The sequence below is a fragment of the Sinohyriopsis cumingii genome, chromosome 4 (assembly GCF_028554795.1).
Source record: "Sinohyriopsis cumingii isolate HCF-2022 chromosome 4, ASM2855479v2, whole genome shotgun sequence".
NCBI lineage: Eukaryota > Metazoa > Mollusca > Bivalvia > Unionida > Unionidae > Sinohyriopsis > Sinohyriopsis cumingii.
This window is the reverse complement of record NC_142964.1, coordinates 40,727,937-40,744,756: the sequence shown is the minus strand read 5'-3', so window position 1 is coordinate 40,744,756 and position 16,820 is coordinate 40,727,937. Positions and strand designations below refer to the sequence as shown.

At 37.7% G+C, this 16,820-nt stretch overlaps 1 protein-coding gene across 2 annotated transcripts in view; it reads right to left on the bottom strand.

The window, feature by feature from the left end:
- Positions 1-849: 849 nt before the first annotated feature.
- LOC149801030 (uncharacterized) overlaps positions 850-16,820 on the bottom strand; it is a 40,943-nt gene continuing 24,972 nt past the window's right edge. For both annotated transcript variants that reach the window (XM_089955065.1, XM_089955064.1), the window contains exons 2-3: positions 14,251-14,420; positions 850-8,292 (exon numbers count right to left, since the gene is read on the bottom strand). In XM_089955065.1, the coding sequence (XP_089811191.1) occupies positions 5,026-8,292; positions 14,251-14,420 (3,437 nt within the window). In that variant the 3' untranslated portion in view covers positions 850-5,025. The remainder of the gene's footprint in view (positions 8,293-14,250; positions 14,421-16,820) is intronic.

Genomic DNA, 16,820 nt, shown 5'->3' with positions numbered 1-16,820 from the left:
ATATATATATATATATATATTGGTATCCAGAATGATTACATTTTGGTACACTCCAAAGTTTACACTTAGCTTTTTTAACGAAAACTTAGCACGGGTGTATGTGTCGTGTACATATATAATTTGATCGAGAGTTACTTCTCTGACCGTCACTGATATGTAACAGGACAGATAATTATTATCTGGCAACTCGATTAATCGCAAGAAGTAAAGGTTACATATATATGAACGAATACATTAAAAGTTGAAATGTAATGCAGAACGTCAACATTGCCCATTATCATGCAAAAACCTTTCTGCTGAAGCAAGAGAGATAGTCCAGACAGAAATTCCAAGGGCATCACGGCAAACCTTTCACAGTAGAGTGATATTATCCGAGAGCTCTATGTGGCAACTGATGTAGAAGATACGTTAATTTTCAAAAACTTTATGATGAAGATATGTGATTTTCAAAAACTTTATGTAAAAGATGTGATTTAAAAAAAAAATTTATGCAAAAGATGTGATTTTCAAAATTTTTATATAAAAGATGTGTGATTTTCAAAACTTTATGTAAAAGATGTGATTTTCAAAAACTTTATGCAGAAGATGTGATTTTCGAAAACGTTTTTATAAAAGATGTGATTTTCAAAAAATGCATTTAAAAGATGTGTGATTTTCAAAACCTTTATGTAAAAGATGTGATTTTCAGAAACTTTATGTAAAAGATGTTATTTAAAAAAAAATATTTAAAAGATGTGTGATTTTCAAAACCTTTATGTAAAAATGTGTGATTTTCAAAACTTTTATGATGAAGATACGTGATTTTCAAAACACACACGTACACGATTGCTTGCAAACAGAAAGAACAGACATTTTTAAAGCATTTTATTTTAGCCAATTCAATTTTTTTTAAAAATCTTAAAAACAAATTTTGATTGATAACAAGTGTTGTCAATAAAGATATCTATAAATTAAGTATGATGGAAAGGATGACAAATGTCATTGATTTTCTAATAATCATAACGAAACCTTATCAATAGTGATTATTACACTAAAACCACTTACTAATTGTATCGATGGCATATTTGAAATCCCAGGCATGAAATTATTATTATTATTATTATTATTATTATTATTATTATTATTATTATATAACGAGCGCATTTGTGCGAAAAGAGTTGACTCTAATCTGCTAACGCATAATGCGCAAGCAGATCAGAGTCGAAGTGTTTGTTCCCACTAGAATATCAAGGAAAGTGTAAACTCCGGACCATCGATTCATTAAGGAACGACAAGGTCTAGAGAATTCGCAGGCTATTTTTTTAAATCATGTTTTTGCTTTACAAAGGTAAACACGATATACTGTCAGACTCTTATGCGCTTTCATGTCCTAAGGGATTCTAATAAAACACTGGCGGTTAAGGGGTGGGGGAACGGGGGTCAATAAGAAATTGAAAAGGTTGGCCATTTTGAGGCAATCTGATTAAAATCAGATCTTCGTTGTCCTACTTGAAGATCTGACTGCGACCACTTAGGTCATGCTCTGGTGACCTATGTTATTACCATAATCGTTTATTTTATCAGCCACTCGGATGAAGTCTTATATTGTAATAAATATGGAGTATGCGCATTTGGTTATAGCGCCCCGTTTTAAGGAATTCTTAGATTTGTGTGATTACTTGTGTGATTACTGGAATTCGGCGCAATGGAAATATCCCTAGCCCGACATAATTAGCCAATTATTGGGAGCAAACGTCACGGAGTGAAGTGTTAGTGAGTTTCCATGATGCCATGGTTCACTGGTAGTGAATTCCGGCCAAAACTGAATGAATGTCCTCCCTGTCGTAAGATAGTCCATATTCAAATCTAGTGGTGTACATTGGTTGTGTGAGCAGTGGCAGTATTTACGGCAGGAAATCGGTAAATTACACAAGAGAATAAATAAGAAGGGACTTGGCAGATACCGTTTATGTCGCAATGGGGGCTGGTGCATTTATACTGGCCTAAGGTGGCGGAGTTAAAATAGTTCCCAGTGTTAGGGGATACTCGTATATTTTTTAAGCCGCGAACGGTTGGCGGTACGGTTGTTTTATCTGTGGTCTTACATTAATTAGAGTAAAAATTTAGGTATAGAATGGACACGTCGGGCTTTCTAATTTACAAATGAAGTTGTATGGAAGTCTTTAGAAAGTTGGGGTAAACTTTTGAATTCTAGCGAGAATAGCGCCAGGGTTTGACAACGACTCGGTCAAGTAAGGACCCTTGGCTTGTAACAATATCTTCACCTTCGGGAGACTGAGCAGTATAAATGAAGAGCATCGTTGTGTGCCGAACGATCTGACTCACTTTGAAATTTATGAAAGATGCATTTCCATGGGCTAACTCAAAAGTCACAAAAACATGACTCCTAAGCGACCGCTGTCAGATCTTCACTCAGGACAGTGGAGATCTGATTGCAATCAGATTGCCATTCAAGGATAACCAGCCACCTGTCTTCAAAATCGAACGAAATTAATACAAATTTATCCATTTGCCATTGCAGTGCTCGTTACATATAATGATGTTATTGAAATGTCTTGCGTACAAGTAGTTATAAAATGGAAAGTTGTTTATTTTGTGCTATACTTAAGTAGTGTAAAAGAAGCTATCGCCATTTAGGCTCATCCGGGAACTGACATTGGATCAGTCCACTATATACCGAGATTTGTAATATGTTCCTCTATTCAGGTCGATGCTATTATGTCTCACGCTAAAAAAAAAAAAAAAAACTAGTGCATGTCAACATCTATAGGGGTCAAATGTTAGTGCGAACAAACTGAAGGTTCAGTACAAGGTATGTCAAAATACTTTAAGACAAAAGGCGCTCATTGCGGATTATTTACATCAAACGGATACAGACTGATCCTTTCCTTAAGCAAGTAGATAGTATGGTTTCATTCAGTGCATGACGTGAAAATGACGTTAGTGTAAGAGAAACTGAACTTACAAAATTCTCCCCAAATGATATTAAATTTACGTTTCTTTATTTGATTTTATATTATTCACTCTAAATACTGATTTAAATTGCCTTTTTCAATGCCGTAAGTGCCCATATTTTCGCTTTACTTAGGGTTTCTTCAACCCCCAACACCCCGACCCTGGAAACCTGAAAGTGAACAGTATAACAGTATAAGTCAAATAATTAATTACCTGATGTGCCAAATTATCTCTGTCTATATATAAAAGATGTTACAAAATGCAAATTGGGTGGCCGGGTGCTCTAAAGCGTTCACTAATGCAGATTACTGCCATCTCACCTCTGTCTACGTGGGTTCGAGTCTAGGGCTAGGGCATTGTAAGTACGTGCGAAATCTTGCCAGTAACTTCTAGTGGGTCGGTGGTTCTTCCCGGGGTTTTCCCGGGTTCTTCCTCCACCGGTAATAATGGCCGCCATGTATCGTGTTCTGAAAAATGGCGTTAAACCCATAACTACGAAATGCAGAACGAAAGTGTCTGATGTTAACTTCCCTAATAAAATCACATTCTAGATACTTTTATAAAATTTATTTACAATGTTCGAAACAATCCATGTCCCACATTTCTGTAGAAATGTACTCGCCAATATGTGTATACTTTAGATCAAATTAGCGTACTTGGTCTATACTGAAATAGCATCTTTCAGTATTTGACAGTATGCTATCTGTACGATGGGGCGAACCCTCTGGTGCGCAAAAGTGCCAGGTATTGTGAAATAGGGAACAAATCAGCAAATCACTAGTAAAGAAATATTGTACGAGGAACGTTGTACTGCAGGCAAAGTTATTCCCATAAATGTGTCTTTCAAGTGGTTGCAAACTGTACAATATTGTTGAAGAAATGGAATATATTCACCAGGCTTTTAGTGACAAAAACATATTAGTAAATTTCATTAATATTCTGAACTGAAAAAAAAACTACTGAAATGTTAATGGACAGAAATGTTTATAATGATCAAATATACTGGTAGACACAACCTAACAATTTCTAAACGAAATCAATAATACATACATACATACATACATACATACATACATACATGAGAGTATTTGTAATCAATGCAAGATATATAAAAAGAATCACCATAAAGTCCTCATACCTTCAAAGTCACTTGAAAGAAAGTTACGTTAAACAGGTGCCGTTTAAAGCACTCTTTCAGTGACGAAGAGTGTAAAGTGTATAATTTCGGGCAGCACTACAATACAATGATACTGCAGTAGGAAACGCGTGCGCGCACACATTCATACATACATACATACATACATACATACATACATACATATTGGAAATGAATTTAATTTTCTGGCATATGACAAGGGGAGATTTATTACACGATCAGAGTTTAAATATCTGCTTAAAACTTGATGCAGTAAGAATGTTCCATCTCAGCCTTAACTCGTACATCTACAGTGTGCATACTTTCAAATCATAAACATATACTAGTGATGTTTTTGTAAACTGAGCGAAGGTCATATAAAGATCAATACAATTTTAATAATATACATTTTTGTTTAAGGGGGGATGAAGGATTATTCATTGACAAATTAGAGTGTAAATTGTAAACGAATCAAAATTGGCTTTAGTTATATGTAATTTGCATGTACATTACACGCATTTCTATTGATGTTCACTTTAAGTAAATATAATACTTGTTCAATTTTTACGATACGTTCTATTTTGTCTCAATAAACCAATATGTGTAAGGTATGAACAGAAATAAATGTAAACTTTTGACTGCTATTTATTGCATTCACCCTATTATCGAAGGAGAGGGATTACACTGAAAACTGGTTGTAAGACCTAACTGTTTTCCTTTCTTTCAAGATTCCATACACCCCATTTAAATGCAATTTACGGCCATTTAAATGCCATTTACTGCAATCATAATGTTTTCCTTGATATAACATTGCACAAGTACCTTTAACAACTACCCAAAGAGCAAGTTAATCTTCTCATCCCTATTGAGTTATGTGGGTTTTTTTATACATATAAAAACTGAAGCATCCACGACCATATTTAAAGCTGAAATAGTTAGTATTCTAGACATCTGCCTTTCGACAGACCCCCATAATCCCATAAATATTCAATGGCCAGACACCATGTCCTCTGAACTAAAATAACGATACAAATAGCACAATTCTCTTTAGCCAGCTGGTAGTCTTCCTCCATATCTGCCGCTGTCATGAAACATCTAGACGCCTCCTCAAAGAGGCGAAGTTCCATCATTGCATATCCAAGTAGAGAGTGGAGAAGAGGGATGTCATAATCCAATACCTCTTCCATCAAATCTATCAAGTGCCTCTCAGCTATCCGCTCTAGTCTCAAACATTTATTGCATAATACCAGCAGATAACGAGCTAAACATGTTGAGGGGAGACAGATCTCATCCTGTGCTTCGACTTCGTCTTGCAAAAGATCTGGAAGAGTAACTTTTTCCAGTCCACCGTAAACAATGTCCGTTGTCGTTTTGTCGATTTTAAGAGCATCCTCCAGATACATGACAGCATCTTCGTAGTTTGTTTGGCTATACAGAAAGTTGGCATACTTTACACATACTTCTTGATTCATTTCCAGATTGAGAGCCTCCTGGAAGTATTGCTCCGTTGTCAGAATCATTTCTAGCTCCTCGTCTATTTGATCTGAAATGCATGCTTTAACGTAGCAAATAGCGGCAAGATTCCCAAGGGTTGGGCACATTTCTGGTCCGAGCTTTCCATCATGGATTTCTCGATAGACCTCCAAACTTTCTTTATAGGAGTCAATCGCCTTTTCCACATCTCCGGCCATGGAATGCATCTGCCCTAGCTGGTTTAGAGTGTTGATAAGGTCTTCTTTGATGTCCTCTCCCATGACCTCCTGCATGTCATGAGCCTGTTCTAAATAGGATACGGCATTCTGGTACTGCTGCATGCTAATATGCGCCTCGGCAGACTTGCTGACAAGATGGTTGTGCATGGTCATTTCATCGGAAGCTAAATTTGGATCAAAAACTTCATCGAAGGATACCTGACTCTCACATTCACCATACTCCAGGGCTTCGTTGTAAAACTGAAGTGCTGTTTTGTAGTCATACTGAGCAAAATAACAGTCTCCAAGAATCTGCAATACTCTCATGAACTGTCGCCTTTCTCTGCATTTTGAGGCTTTCATAAGTGACCTTGCGATGGTCAGGTATTTAATCCCCTTCTGTTGAAGGTTAAGAGTGTTGTAGGAGTTGCCCATTACGTACAAGTTCTGGCATACCAGCCAGAATTTCTGCTTTGGAAGCTTTGCAAGCTCCTCCCCAAACAGATCACAGAAGACTTCAAAAGCCTGATAGCACATTGATACACATTTGTGACAATTTTTCATCTTATACTGACTGATTCCGAGCAAGGAAAGCAGAAGTCCGTGCAAAAATGTTCTGTTATAACCATATGCACATTTAACCATGTGCAGTGCCATTTCAAAAACCGAGGCAGCTCTTGGATATACGTGTAACATGAAGCTTGATACTCCTAGCATACATAATACATGAGCATTCTCCATGAGTGATTCTTTTCCAAAAATATTATTCGTTTTGAACATGCTGAGAGATCTTTCAAAGCACTCTAGTGCCCTATCATAATTCTTTTGCATGAAATAGCAATCTCCAAGACGCATTATAGCTTTTGCAGTCATCTCTACCTGTTTCTCGTCCTCTTGGTATCTGTCTAGCAAAGAGATTGCCTCATTATAGCACATAATAGCCTCTTCTATGTCTCTTTCATCAATATCTGATCGAAGTGATGACGTCATTTCTGATTTGTTGCTCCCTGCACTGGAAGTAGATGTGGATGTGTCTGTACAGTCCTTTTCAAAAAATTCACAAATGGCAGCGATCACGTCTTCGAAAACAGAATCTTCATTGTTTTTTCCAACAATATAACCGTTGCCAAGTTCTATCAAAGCAATGGCAATTTCAAAATTTGCTTCCTCCTCTTGAAGATCGCGATAAGTTTGTAAAGCCTTGTTAAGAAACGCAAGTCCAGAAGACGATTTGCCCTGTTTCGACTTCACTGTCCCAAGATTCTTCATAATGCGAGCACTGAATCTGAGCATTCCTGCCGTTCCGTCCTGGATTTCATCAATAACGTCCAAAATTTTCTCATATACCATCTCCGCCTTTGCATATTCCTCCTCTTGTACAAGTTTATCCGCTAGTTTACAGAATGATCTGGACAATGTGAGACTGATGCTGTGTTCGTGAAGCGGTGAAATGATCTCCTTCTCTCTACACCTCTGTCGTTCATTTCTTAAATCGTGGTCTCCTTTGGTCGTTTCAGGATATTCCTCCTTGTCATAACATGTCTGGGAGACCTGAATAACGCTCTGAAAAATGCAGTTCTTTCGTTTGTTTAAAAAGAAGTCCCATCCTTCGTTATCCGCATGGTTGGATGCAAGTTCAAATGCAAATGAATATTCCTTTACTGGGGAGTCCGACTCCAACATTTCTTCATCGATCTCTTCTATACCCTGTAAATCCCCATGATCCCAGTCAAGAGAGTGGTGGGAGTCATTACTGATGACACTTTCGGTGTCATCATCGTGCCTCCTCTCAGTCGATTTCAATACCCTACCAGTAACTTCTGTAAAGTTTTTCGTTTGAAGTCTCCCTCTACAGTATTCCTGGAATTTTCCTAGCCAGTCTACGTTGGTATCCATGTCGTCAGAATTCTGTTTTTGCATTCCTTGCCCCGTTACTCTATAATGCATTCCTGTAACGATCAAATATTGTGGTACATTTGAGCTAAGAGGAAAGAGTCCCGCCGACTTTCTTGAATTTGAAATCGGAGTATTTGGCAATGATATTGACTGGAAAGGATCGAAAAATTTTCCATCATTTTTGAGTGAGTTGTATAGAGCACGGACAAGGTTGTCCTCAAGAGGCCTGCATTTGAGTTCAGCACTTTGCCTTTGTTCTTGAAACCATTCCGTTTCTTGGTTGTCCAGTTCATTCTCAAGCTCCGAATCACAAAATTCAATATTGTACTGCAATAGAGCGATGGCGTGCATACAAAGCCATTGCCATTCAAGCGGGTTCGACCGACACATTCTGCTACGCCGAATGCAAATATCAGCGAGACCAGATAGCGTATGGACAAGAATAATGCCGTTGTCCTCTGGCTTTTCTTGCATTTGCTGGTACAACTGCATGAAAGCCGTTTCCGCCTCATCTAAGCGAGAACTGTTAAGGAAATCTTTGGCTTCTGCTAACATTTTTGCAAGATCCGTGCTACTCGCGTTCACATCGTCAACTTTTGCCAAGTTATCTAGCATCTGTAATGGAAGAAAAGATACTCTTACATTAGACAATTAACTGATGTACGGAACGGAAAATCAAGTGATTGGATAGAGTTTCATGTAGAAGTACATACAAGAAATTGTGTAGTTTTTATGAAGTAGTGATATGCATACGCTGCTTACAACAAGTTCCTGTGTTTACTTTTAGTTTGTACAAGAAGTAGAATCGACGGCTAAAACAGTGAATTTGGCGCGTCAACTGAGATTAGCATCATTATGTTCGTGGAAAAACATTGCAATTGGCGAGAAATTGCGCCTCAGATATTGTTATTTGTTTAATGTGTTATATAGAAGCACTGAACATAGAGGTGCGCGGTATTATCAGTATGCCTGTTTACCGGATACGTTTTCCGGTTGTACGCTCCACGCTACTTTATTTCCTGTACCGGTACTTCGGTAGGTGCTGTCAGTAAGGAATATTCTGAAATTCCCGAGCAATCATGTAACAAATTTAGTGATAATAAAAGCATGTTTTCATTTTTCATAACAAAACATTCCATAAATTACGAATGATCTACAAAATAATTATATGTGTCACAAAACTAATTTCGAATATTACACATATTTTTGAGCCTTGAATCCCATGTCTGACACGTGTCGCGTATAAAAAAATGTCAGCCGAATGGAATGTAGTGAAAGATGTTTCGGCCATATCCATCTTTTGGGAAAATTTCTGATTACGAAATAATATATAATTTCTTTGAGTTATTTACTAGCGTATGTCAATGTGTTAAGTACATGTATTTTTTGTAAGACCAAAAACTCCTAAGAGTTCCAGAAGAGCAGTTGTTTTCTGTTTTAATTTTACGTAATTTCTGGAGCCGACAAAATATTTACTTGTTTATTGAGTCATTGTGTTTTATGTTTACTGACCCTCGCTGTTAAATATCTTAACCCGTGTGTCGACATCCCATTCAGAGTTTCCCCTGCCTATTATATTGATAGTGTATGACTGTAGGTAGTAAATTGTCCATATGACAGTCAATACGTCCTATTTTTATCAACACACTCTCTAATGGCAGCACAATGACTTTTACAGTACGTCATCTATAGTGTAAGCTTACTCATCCAACATTAATTACAGTTGTTAGAAAACAACGCATTCAATAATTAACATACACACCGCAAATTCATCTATAATAACGTCTTGGTCATTTCATTCGAGAGGAGTGCGTGCGATTTCCTTTCTAGCCAGAATAGTATAGTTTCCTTTATTTCAAGATAATTATTTTAATTCTTATAATTTTGATATAATTTTTGTTCGTTTGCGATAAATCAGAGCAAGATATTTTTCCAGCTATGTCAAAGCCGGAAATTTTAAACATTCATAGGCCCTGCCCATCGAAAATTAAATTACTGGTCCTTAACGTAATTGCAGTATACCGTAGTATGTACCGCGGTATGTTCAGAAATATCCCGGTATACCGAGGTACAAATTTTTTCGCCGTACCCAGCTTTAATTGATTTGGTTTTATGGGGTTTAACGCCATTTTCAGCACATGAAAAGCCGGCTATACGTGGTGGCCAGTATATTTTGTGGGGGAAGAATCCGGGATGAACCACCGACCCATGGGAAGCTGCTAGCAAGCTTTTCTCAGATTCCCAAATTGGTGAGTCGAGACTCAGAGCCAAGCGGACAGAGGTGAGACGTGTCAGTGATCTGTAAACGCGAGTGCCTTAGACCACTCGGCCACCCGGATTCCCTGCAGAGATGAGACGAAGAAGAAATACGGATGGTACAAAAAGTGTATGTACGACATCTTTTGCTGCATTGTATGTGGGTAATAAACTTCAGCTTTCTGTTCTCTAGACTCGCTACAACGTAAGCTTCACAACAAAGGCATTTACGATACGAAATACTTAGTTTAACGACATGCACAACGCTAAAGATCATGGAAGCAATAATGGGTTCTGATCTTTCTGAAATGAAAACACTTACGTGCAAATGAAAGCGAGGAGTGGACGAAAGAACAACATTTTCAGAGGAATTCCCGAAAGTAGAATGAATGATTGTTTGTATCTGGTCTTTTTTCATATAAAAAAATATTAATGCGTGTTTATAACTGGATTCATGGGACATGTATTTCCTTCTGCCCAAGGTTACCAATTAGTCAACGTGGCCAAATTGAAAAGCCACGTCACAAACCAGTCATCGTAGCTGCTTGTGAGTACGGTGATATATAAAATATACTCAAGCGATGTTTGCAAACTGAAAGGTACCACATGTGGCATCGACCGTGATTATACCCTGGAGATTGTTGCAGCAAAAAAGAATTTAAAATATATGTCCTCGTTTTGTTCATTACAATACGTATTTTGACAAATAACTTCAGAATAACACATCATAAGCTATGCATTCTAACTAATTTGTATTCAATGAAACAACTCCATTACGCTGTTCTAATTACAAATAGGTACACATATCTAATCAACAGTCACTACATCAATCCAAAATGCTCATATCAATTTTGGGATTTGTTTTAAATTCTTTTCTTTTAACCATAAAGGGGGGGGGGGGGCTAGGGTTGGCAACAAAAATCAGGAACTTTCGGCCGACCGGAAACACATATTTGTTTTTCATTTTTATTTTTATTTATTTATTTTTGGGGGGTCTATAATATGTGCCAAGTTTTAAAACGCTTTAAACCAGTGAGAAAGAAAAGTTTTATTTCAAAAATTCTGTCCTATATTGCTTTCAGCAGCTATGCAAAAAGTAACAACTCTGACAAAAATTTAGAACACTGTGATTTGTCCATAAGTGCATCATTGGGTGATTACTATTAGCCTACATCAAAAAAGTTTCAGTCGATCCATAAAAAAAACCGTTAAACTAGATGTGTTCTGAATATTCTGTCATACACACTACATACCGCTCCGGTGGCCTTGTGGTTAGAGCGTCCGCATCGGATGCGGGAGGTCGTGGGTTAGATCCCCGGCCGAGTCATACCAAAGACTTAAAAAAAATGGTACGAACAGCTGCCTCGCTTGGCGCTCAGCATTAAGAGGTTAGTGTTACGACTGGTCGGTCTGGTATCAGGATAATGTGATTGGGTGGGACATCATGCTACATGTCTGCGGCATGATGCCCCAGTGCTAGACATCACTTTAAACTGCCACACTGCAGATATCGTAACGATATGACTAAAACATTGTTAAAGCTACGTTAAAAATCCAAATCACACACACATACATACCGCTCCAAGTCAAAATGAGCAGTAACTCGAAGTAAAATAGCTTCTCTGTGATTTGTCGATATAAGCATCGGCATGTGAGGACCATAATAATTATATATGAGGCGCCGTAGCGGACAAAAGCTGGTCCAATCAGAACGTTCCACTTTCACGTGTTGTCTCAAAAATGCTCGTCCTTAAAGTTCAATTTTCTAGGTCGAGATTTTAGATTGTATCTGATGAATTAAACAGTAGTGGTTATAAGTTGTATTTTCTATGTCGATGTTCTGGATTGTGTCGTTTGATTTACACGGCGGTGGTTGAAATTTCAGTATCGTACGTCTAGAATTCCTTATTTACGTATTGGCTCAAAGAGTTTATGTTGAAAGTTCCATTTCATATGAGGAGTATTTAGATTTCATCTGTTGAATTACACAGCGCTTGTTGAAAATTCGATGTGCAATGTCGAGTTTGAATACTGTATCTTCTGCATTACATGGCGGTTGTTGAAATTTTAATGTCATATGTCGAGAGTTTCAATTTAACATGTTGAATCACATTGATTGTGCTGAAAGTTCCATTTCGTATGTTAACATTGTATCTGTTGAATTAGACAGTGGTGAATGGACATTTTATTGTGCTTGTCAGAATTGTTATTCTTATATGGTGAAATGATATGTTGGTGTTAAAAGTAATATTACACAATGTCCACTTCAACAATTCAAAATAATATCGAGCATTAAGATACATCATTCGTGTATTCAAGTATGAGGCACCATTACCTTTCATGCAGTTGCAGTTTGAAACTTACCATTCACAGGTCGAGAATTATCATGAATTTCTTCGCTAGAGGTCGATCTCTTTAACGGACCTCGTTATTTTTAAACAAGGAGGCTGCTTCTAATTGCTGTGAAATTTAACAGATGAAATCTAAATGCTCGCCATACGAAATGGAACTTTCATCACAAACAGTTACATACAACGTGTGAGTTAGGAATTCTCGACATATGATATTGAAATTTCAACCACAGCTGTGTAATTCAAAATATACACTGTAAAACGTTGACATAGGAAATATAACTTTAAACCACCACTGTATAATTCAACATATAACATCTAAAATCTCGATCTAGAAAATGGAATTTTAAGGACATTCAATTTGATCCAACACGTGAAATTGGATTTCTCGACATACGACATGGAAATTTCAATCGCAACTTTCTCACTGGACCAGCTTCTGTCCGCTACGGCGCCTCATAATTATGTACCAAACTTTACTGGGACCCAATCGGAACAAACGCATCCACAAAATTCTGTCGTAACACTCAGCCGAAAGACAAAAAGGGAAATAACTCTAACAGCAATATGTACATCTTCATATACCAAGTTTCACAGCAATCGATCCCAGATCGCTCGTCTAGTTGCGTTGACAGTAGTGCCTGATGGGCAGAAGGACGGGCTGATGTATTCGAGGATTTCATAAATATTTCTGACTTTAGAAATATATAATTCCTCATGTTTATGTTCACTTCCTATTCGAAGGAAGTGGGAGCTTTATCAGATATTATTGAATTCTTCCAGCATTGATCGATGCACAAGAACCTGAATAACTGACAGCTCCAGCCATTGCAAACTCATTCTTTTCCTTGGCTACATGATGTTCATTGATACTGTAGTCTCGTGACCTGAATCATAAGCCGCAAATTAAATTACTTTGACATTGATTTTCCGCAGCAGCTCCCGTTAGCAACAGCTCGTTTCACCCGATATAAAACGTCAGATATTTATGTTTCAGCGATTTACCAGCAATCATTAAAGAAGAAGAAAAAAAAACTATGCCCAGTTGATAATGCTATTACTTACTGAAGGGTCTTGAAGCTAGACATGAATTCAACCATATCCTGGGAAGAAAATAAACCAAAAGACAAAATCTACCTGAAGCACAATAGATGTTTTGATACAAATGCCCTCCAACCCCATAAAAAGGCGGATTCAAGGGAGTTAGTTCAAAATGCAACAGCAAAGTTCCAAGAGAAACTTGTCAGAATATCAAAACTCTACATACCTCAATATAAAGCCTTATCTAAAATTGGGTTCTATTTGTCTAATGGTTCAAACATTAATTGGAAGAAACGGATTTACGATGGACGGAAGGAAGAATGAAGAGACATAACGTTAAGGGACGGACGGACAATTGTAACAAAAAATGACCTCTCCATAAAATGGAGGGATATAGAGCGGTGGGGGTGGGGTGGGTGTAATTCGAGTGTGTATAATCCAATATATTACGTTTACTGGATATTTATAAGTAAACCCGATTTACATCTTGTATACACCGTAGTATAATATATTATATAGGTTTTAATGCAATTTATAAGGCCTAAGATCTAAATGTCCCATAAAAGCACATATTTATATTCAACTGCTTTAGTATTCCGATAATTATCTTCAAATGGTGTTGAAATTCCTGCATGCTAATGGAAATATTTTTTGTAAAATCTGGAATCAGTTCAGAATCAGGAATACGTGTGCCAAATTCAAATCTGAAGGCCAAGCCGAAACAGATCTCAAAATCTTGATACATCAAGTGTATACGTACTGATTAAATAATTCTGAACGGAAATAAATAGTGGCCTGATTCTGAGATAAAATTACAAACTGATTACGAAAGTATCTGGTTCGTCCCCCAAAAAATGTTATCACCCCAGTCAAGTGTGTATGTAATGAAACACGTGCTGAGAGATGTCAGTAAAATTATAACTACCTCATTATCTGTTTTTTGGGCACCAGACGTGCAGGAAGTATCCACAGTTACCAGTCTATTGCACGCGTGCAGGATCTCGTGGGATGAAGAGTCGGAAGGAAGCGCCATCTTCTGAAAGAACGGCTGGGTAGATGACATCTTGTAGACATTGTTTTTAGTGCTGGGAAGTCCTGCAAGCATGAGAAAATGAAATTGGTAACGGACGCTTAACAAGTTAAATGCATGTGTGTGAGTATGTATACATACATATCTGCGTATGTATGTCCCATTCAAATATAGACTTTGTTATTGTTTTACTTTTGCACTGGTTATTTAGAATACAGTGATGTCCGCAATAACTTTTCAGTAGAGTGTTAATTCCGTATGTCTCTGTTCTTCGCATACACTAATATCATTCTACATAGGTAATGAACAAGTTATACAGATCAAGGAATAAACACAAGAAAGTTCAAGCAAAAAATGTGTGGGCATTGTTGGTTTCTAAACGCTTCACCGAAGACATATCCGTTTACATCAATTCAAATTTTGGATTCGAACACGCAATCGTTACACTCATGCCTCTCCCATTATTTCCGGAAGACTGATGTGTGCACATTTACGTAGATCTATAAAGCGATCAAACAATGAATAATTACCTATCGAAGGGCACTTAAATCTTTTGACATGTACCGCGACGATAGAAAAACAAAGCTAACAGTAGACTGTCTATCGTTTGGAGGACATAGATGCATCATACATATCTTGCAAACAGATATGGCATATACAGCGCACACTACTGTAAACTAGAGTATATAAGATCTCACGTCTCATAATCATAGTTCCTGATCTGCCGGAGCAATATGTGTCAGCTGATCCGGGTCTATGTTGTTCGCATTCGGGTGCAAGCTATATGGGGATAAACACGGCGTAAAATGTGGCCGCGTGGTCTTAAGCGTTTGCCTTTACCAATCACTGACATATCAGCTGTGTCCGTGTGAGTTTGAATCTCGGGCTTGGCAAATGTAAGTATATGAGAAATGTGTGTGTGTGTGTGTGTGTGTGTGTGTGTGAGAGAGAGAGAGAGAGAGAGAGAGAGAGAGAGAGAGAGAGAGAGAGTTTTTGGATTTTTAACGTAACTTAAACAATTTTCCAGTCATATCGCTACGATGTCTGCATTGTGGCAGTTTATAGTGATGTCTAGCACTCGGGCATCATGCCGCAGACATGTAGTATCATGTCCCAATCAGTCACATTATCCTGACACCAGGCTGACCAGTCATAACGCTACCTCTTAATGCCGAGCGCCAAGCGAGTACCATTTTAATAAGCCTTTGATATATCTCAACCGGGGTTCGAACCCGCGACATCCAACATCCGAGGAGGACGCTCTAACCACTAGGCTACCGGAGTGGTCGGGTATTTGAGAAAGCTTGCCAGTAGCTTCTCGTAGATGGATGGTTCTTACCTGGATTTTCCGGGTTCTTCCTCGGCCAGTTAGACTGGCCACTTTGTATAGCTTATCATGCGCTGAAAAATGGCGTTAAACCCAAAACAATAAACAACAACATGTTAAAAAGAAAAATTAGCAAGTATATAAGGCATTGTTCGGTTTCGTAGAGTTTAACGACATAATAACTGAAGAACCCGGCGACCAGTATATTTGATTGTGAAAGGTCCGCCACCCCACGGTGTGCTAGTGGCAAGCTTTCTCACATACCTACATTAGCTGAGCCGAGGCTCATGCCCATTCAGGTGAGATGAGTGAATGATCTTTTGACATGATATAATACATATCTTGCAAAGAATTACGGTATGTAAAGAGCACCAAACTAAGACCACTCAGTCTCCAAAGGTCCCCCTTTTGTTTCTTGAAAAATATATCTCTATTTTTTTGTTGTTCAAAAGTGACCATGAAAAACCAAGCGAATCATATATTTTGTTTATATCATAGAAACATCCAGCAAACTATTCGCTATGTTACTGTGAGGATAACTATTTTTAACATTTTTCGGCTTACAGTATTATTGTTTGTTTGCATTTCGCATTTGCACTCATTTATTATTCATATATTGACAAAAAGAATTAAGTGCACCCAGACTAACAGACCTATATGATAGCCTTTTACATAGATGGATGGATGCAAGAAAGGAGAGACAGATAGATGGAAGAAAGGAATGAAGGATAGATAAATGGATGGCAGAAAAAAGGAGGGATAGCTCATGTACATGCGAGTAACAACACCCAGATCAAAGCTGAATTATGGCCTATTAAAGAAGTATGTATTACATTAAATACGTTCAACACGTACATTTTAATTGGAATGCTAAAATTAGGACGAATGCACAAATACGTGTGCGCACATGTAATATGATAATACCATATTTACTCCTGTAGAAATCACTGTTAACTGCTAACATCTGAGACCCTGCATAATGTGCCACCTGACACGAGTCTACGTTGTTTACATAAAAACAAACGTAGATTAAACAGTATAGATATCGTTTTATTTACTTTGCTCTGGGCTGCAACAAAAAGAAACAGTTATCGTGTGCATGCTATGCACATTTACCATATTTATAGATGTACGGTAT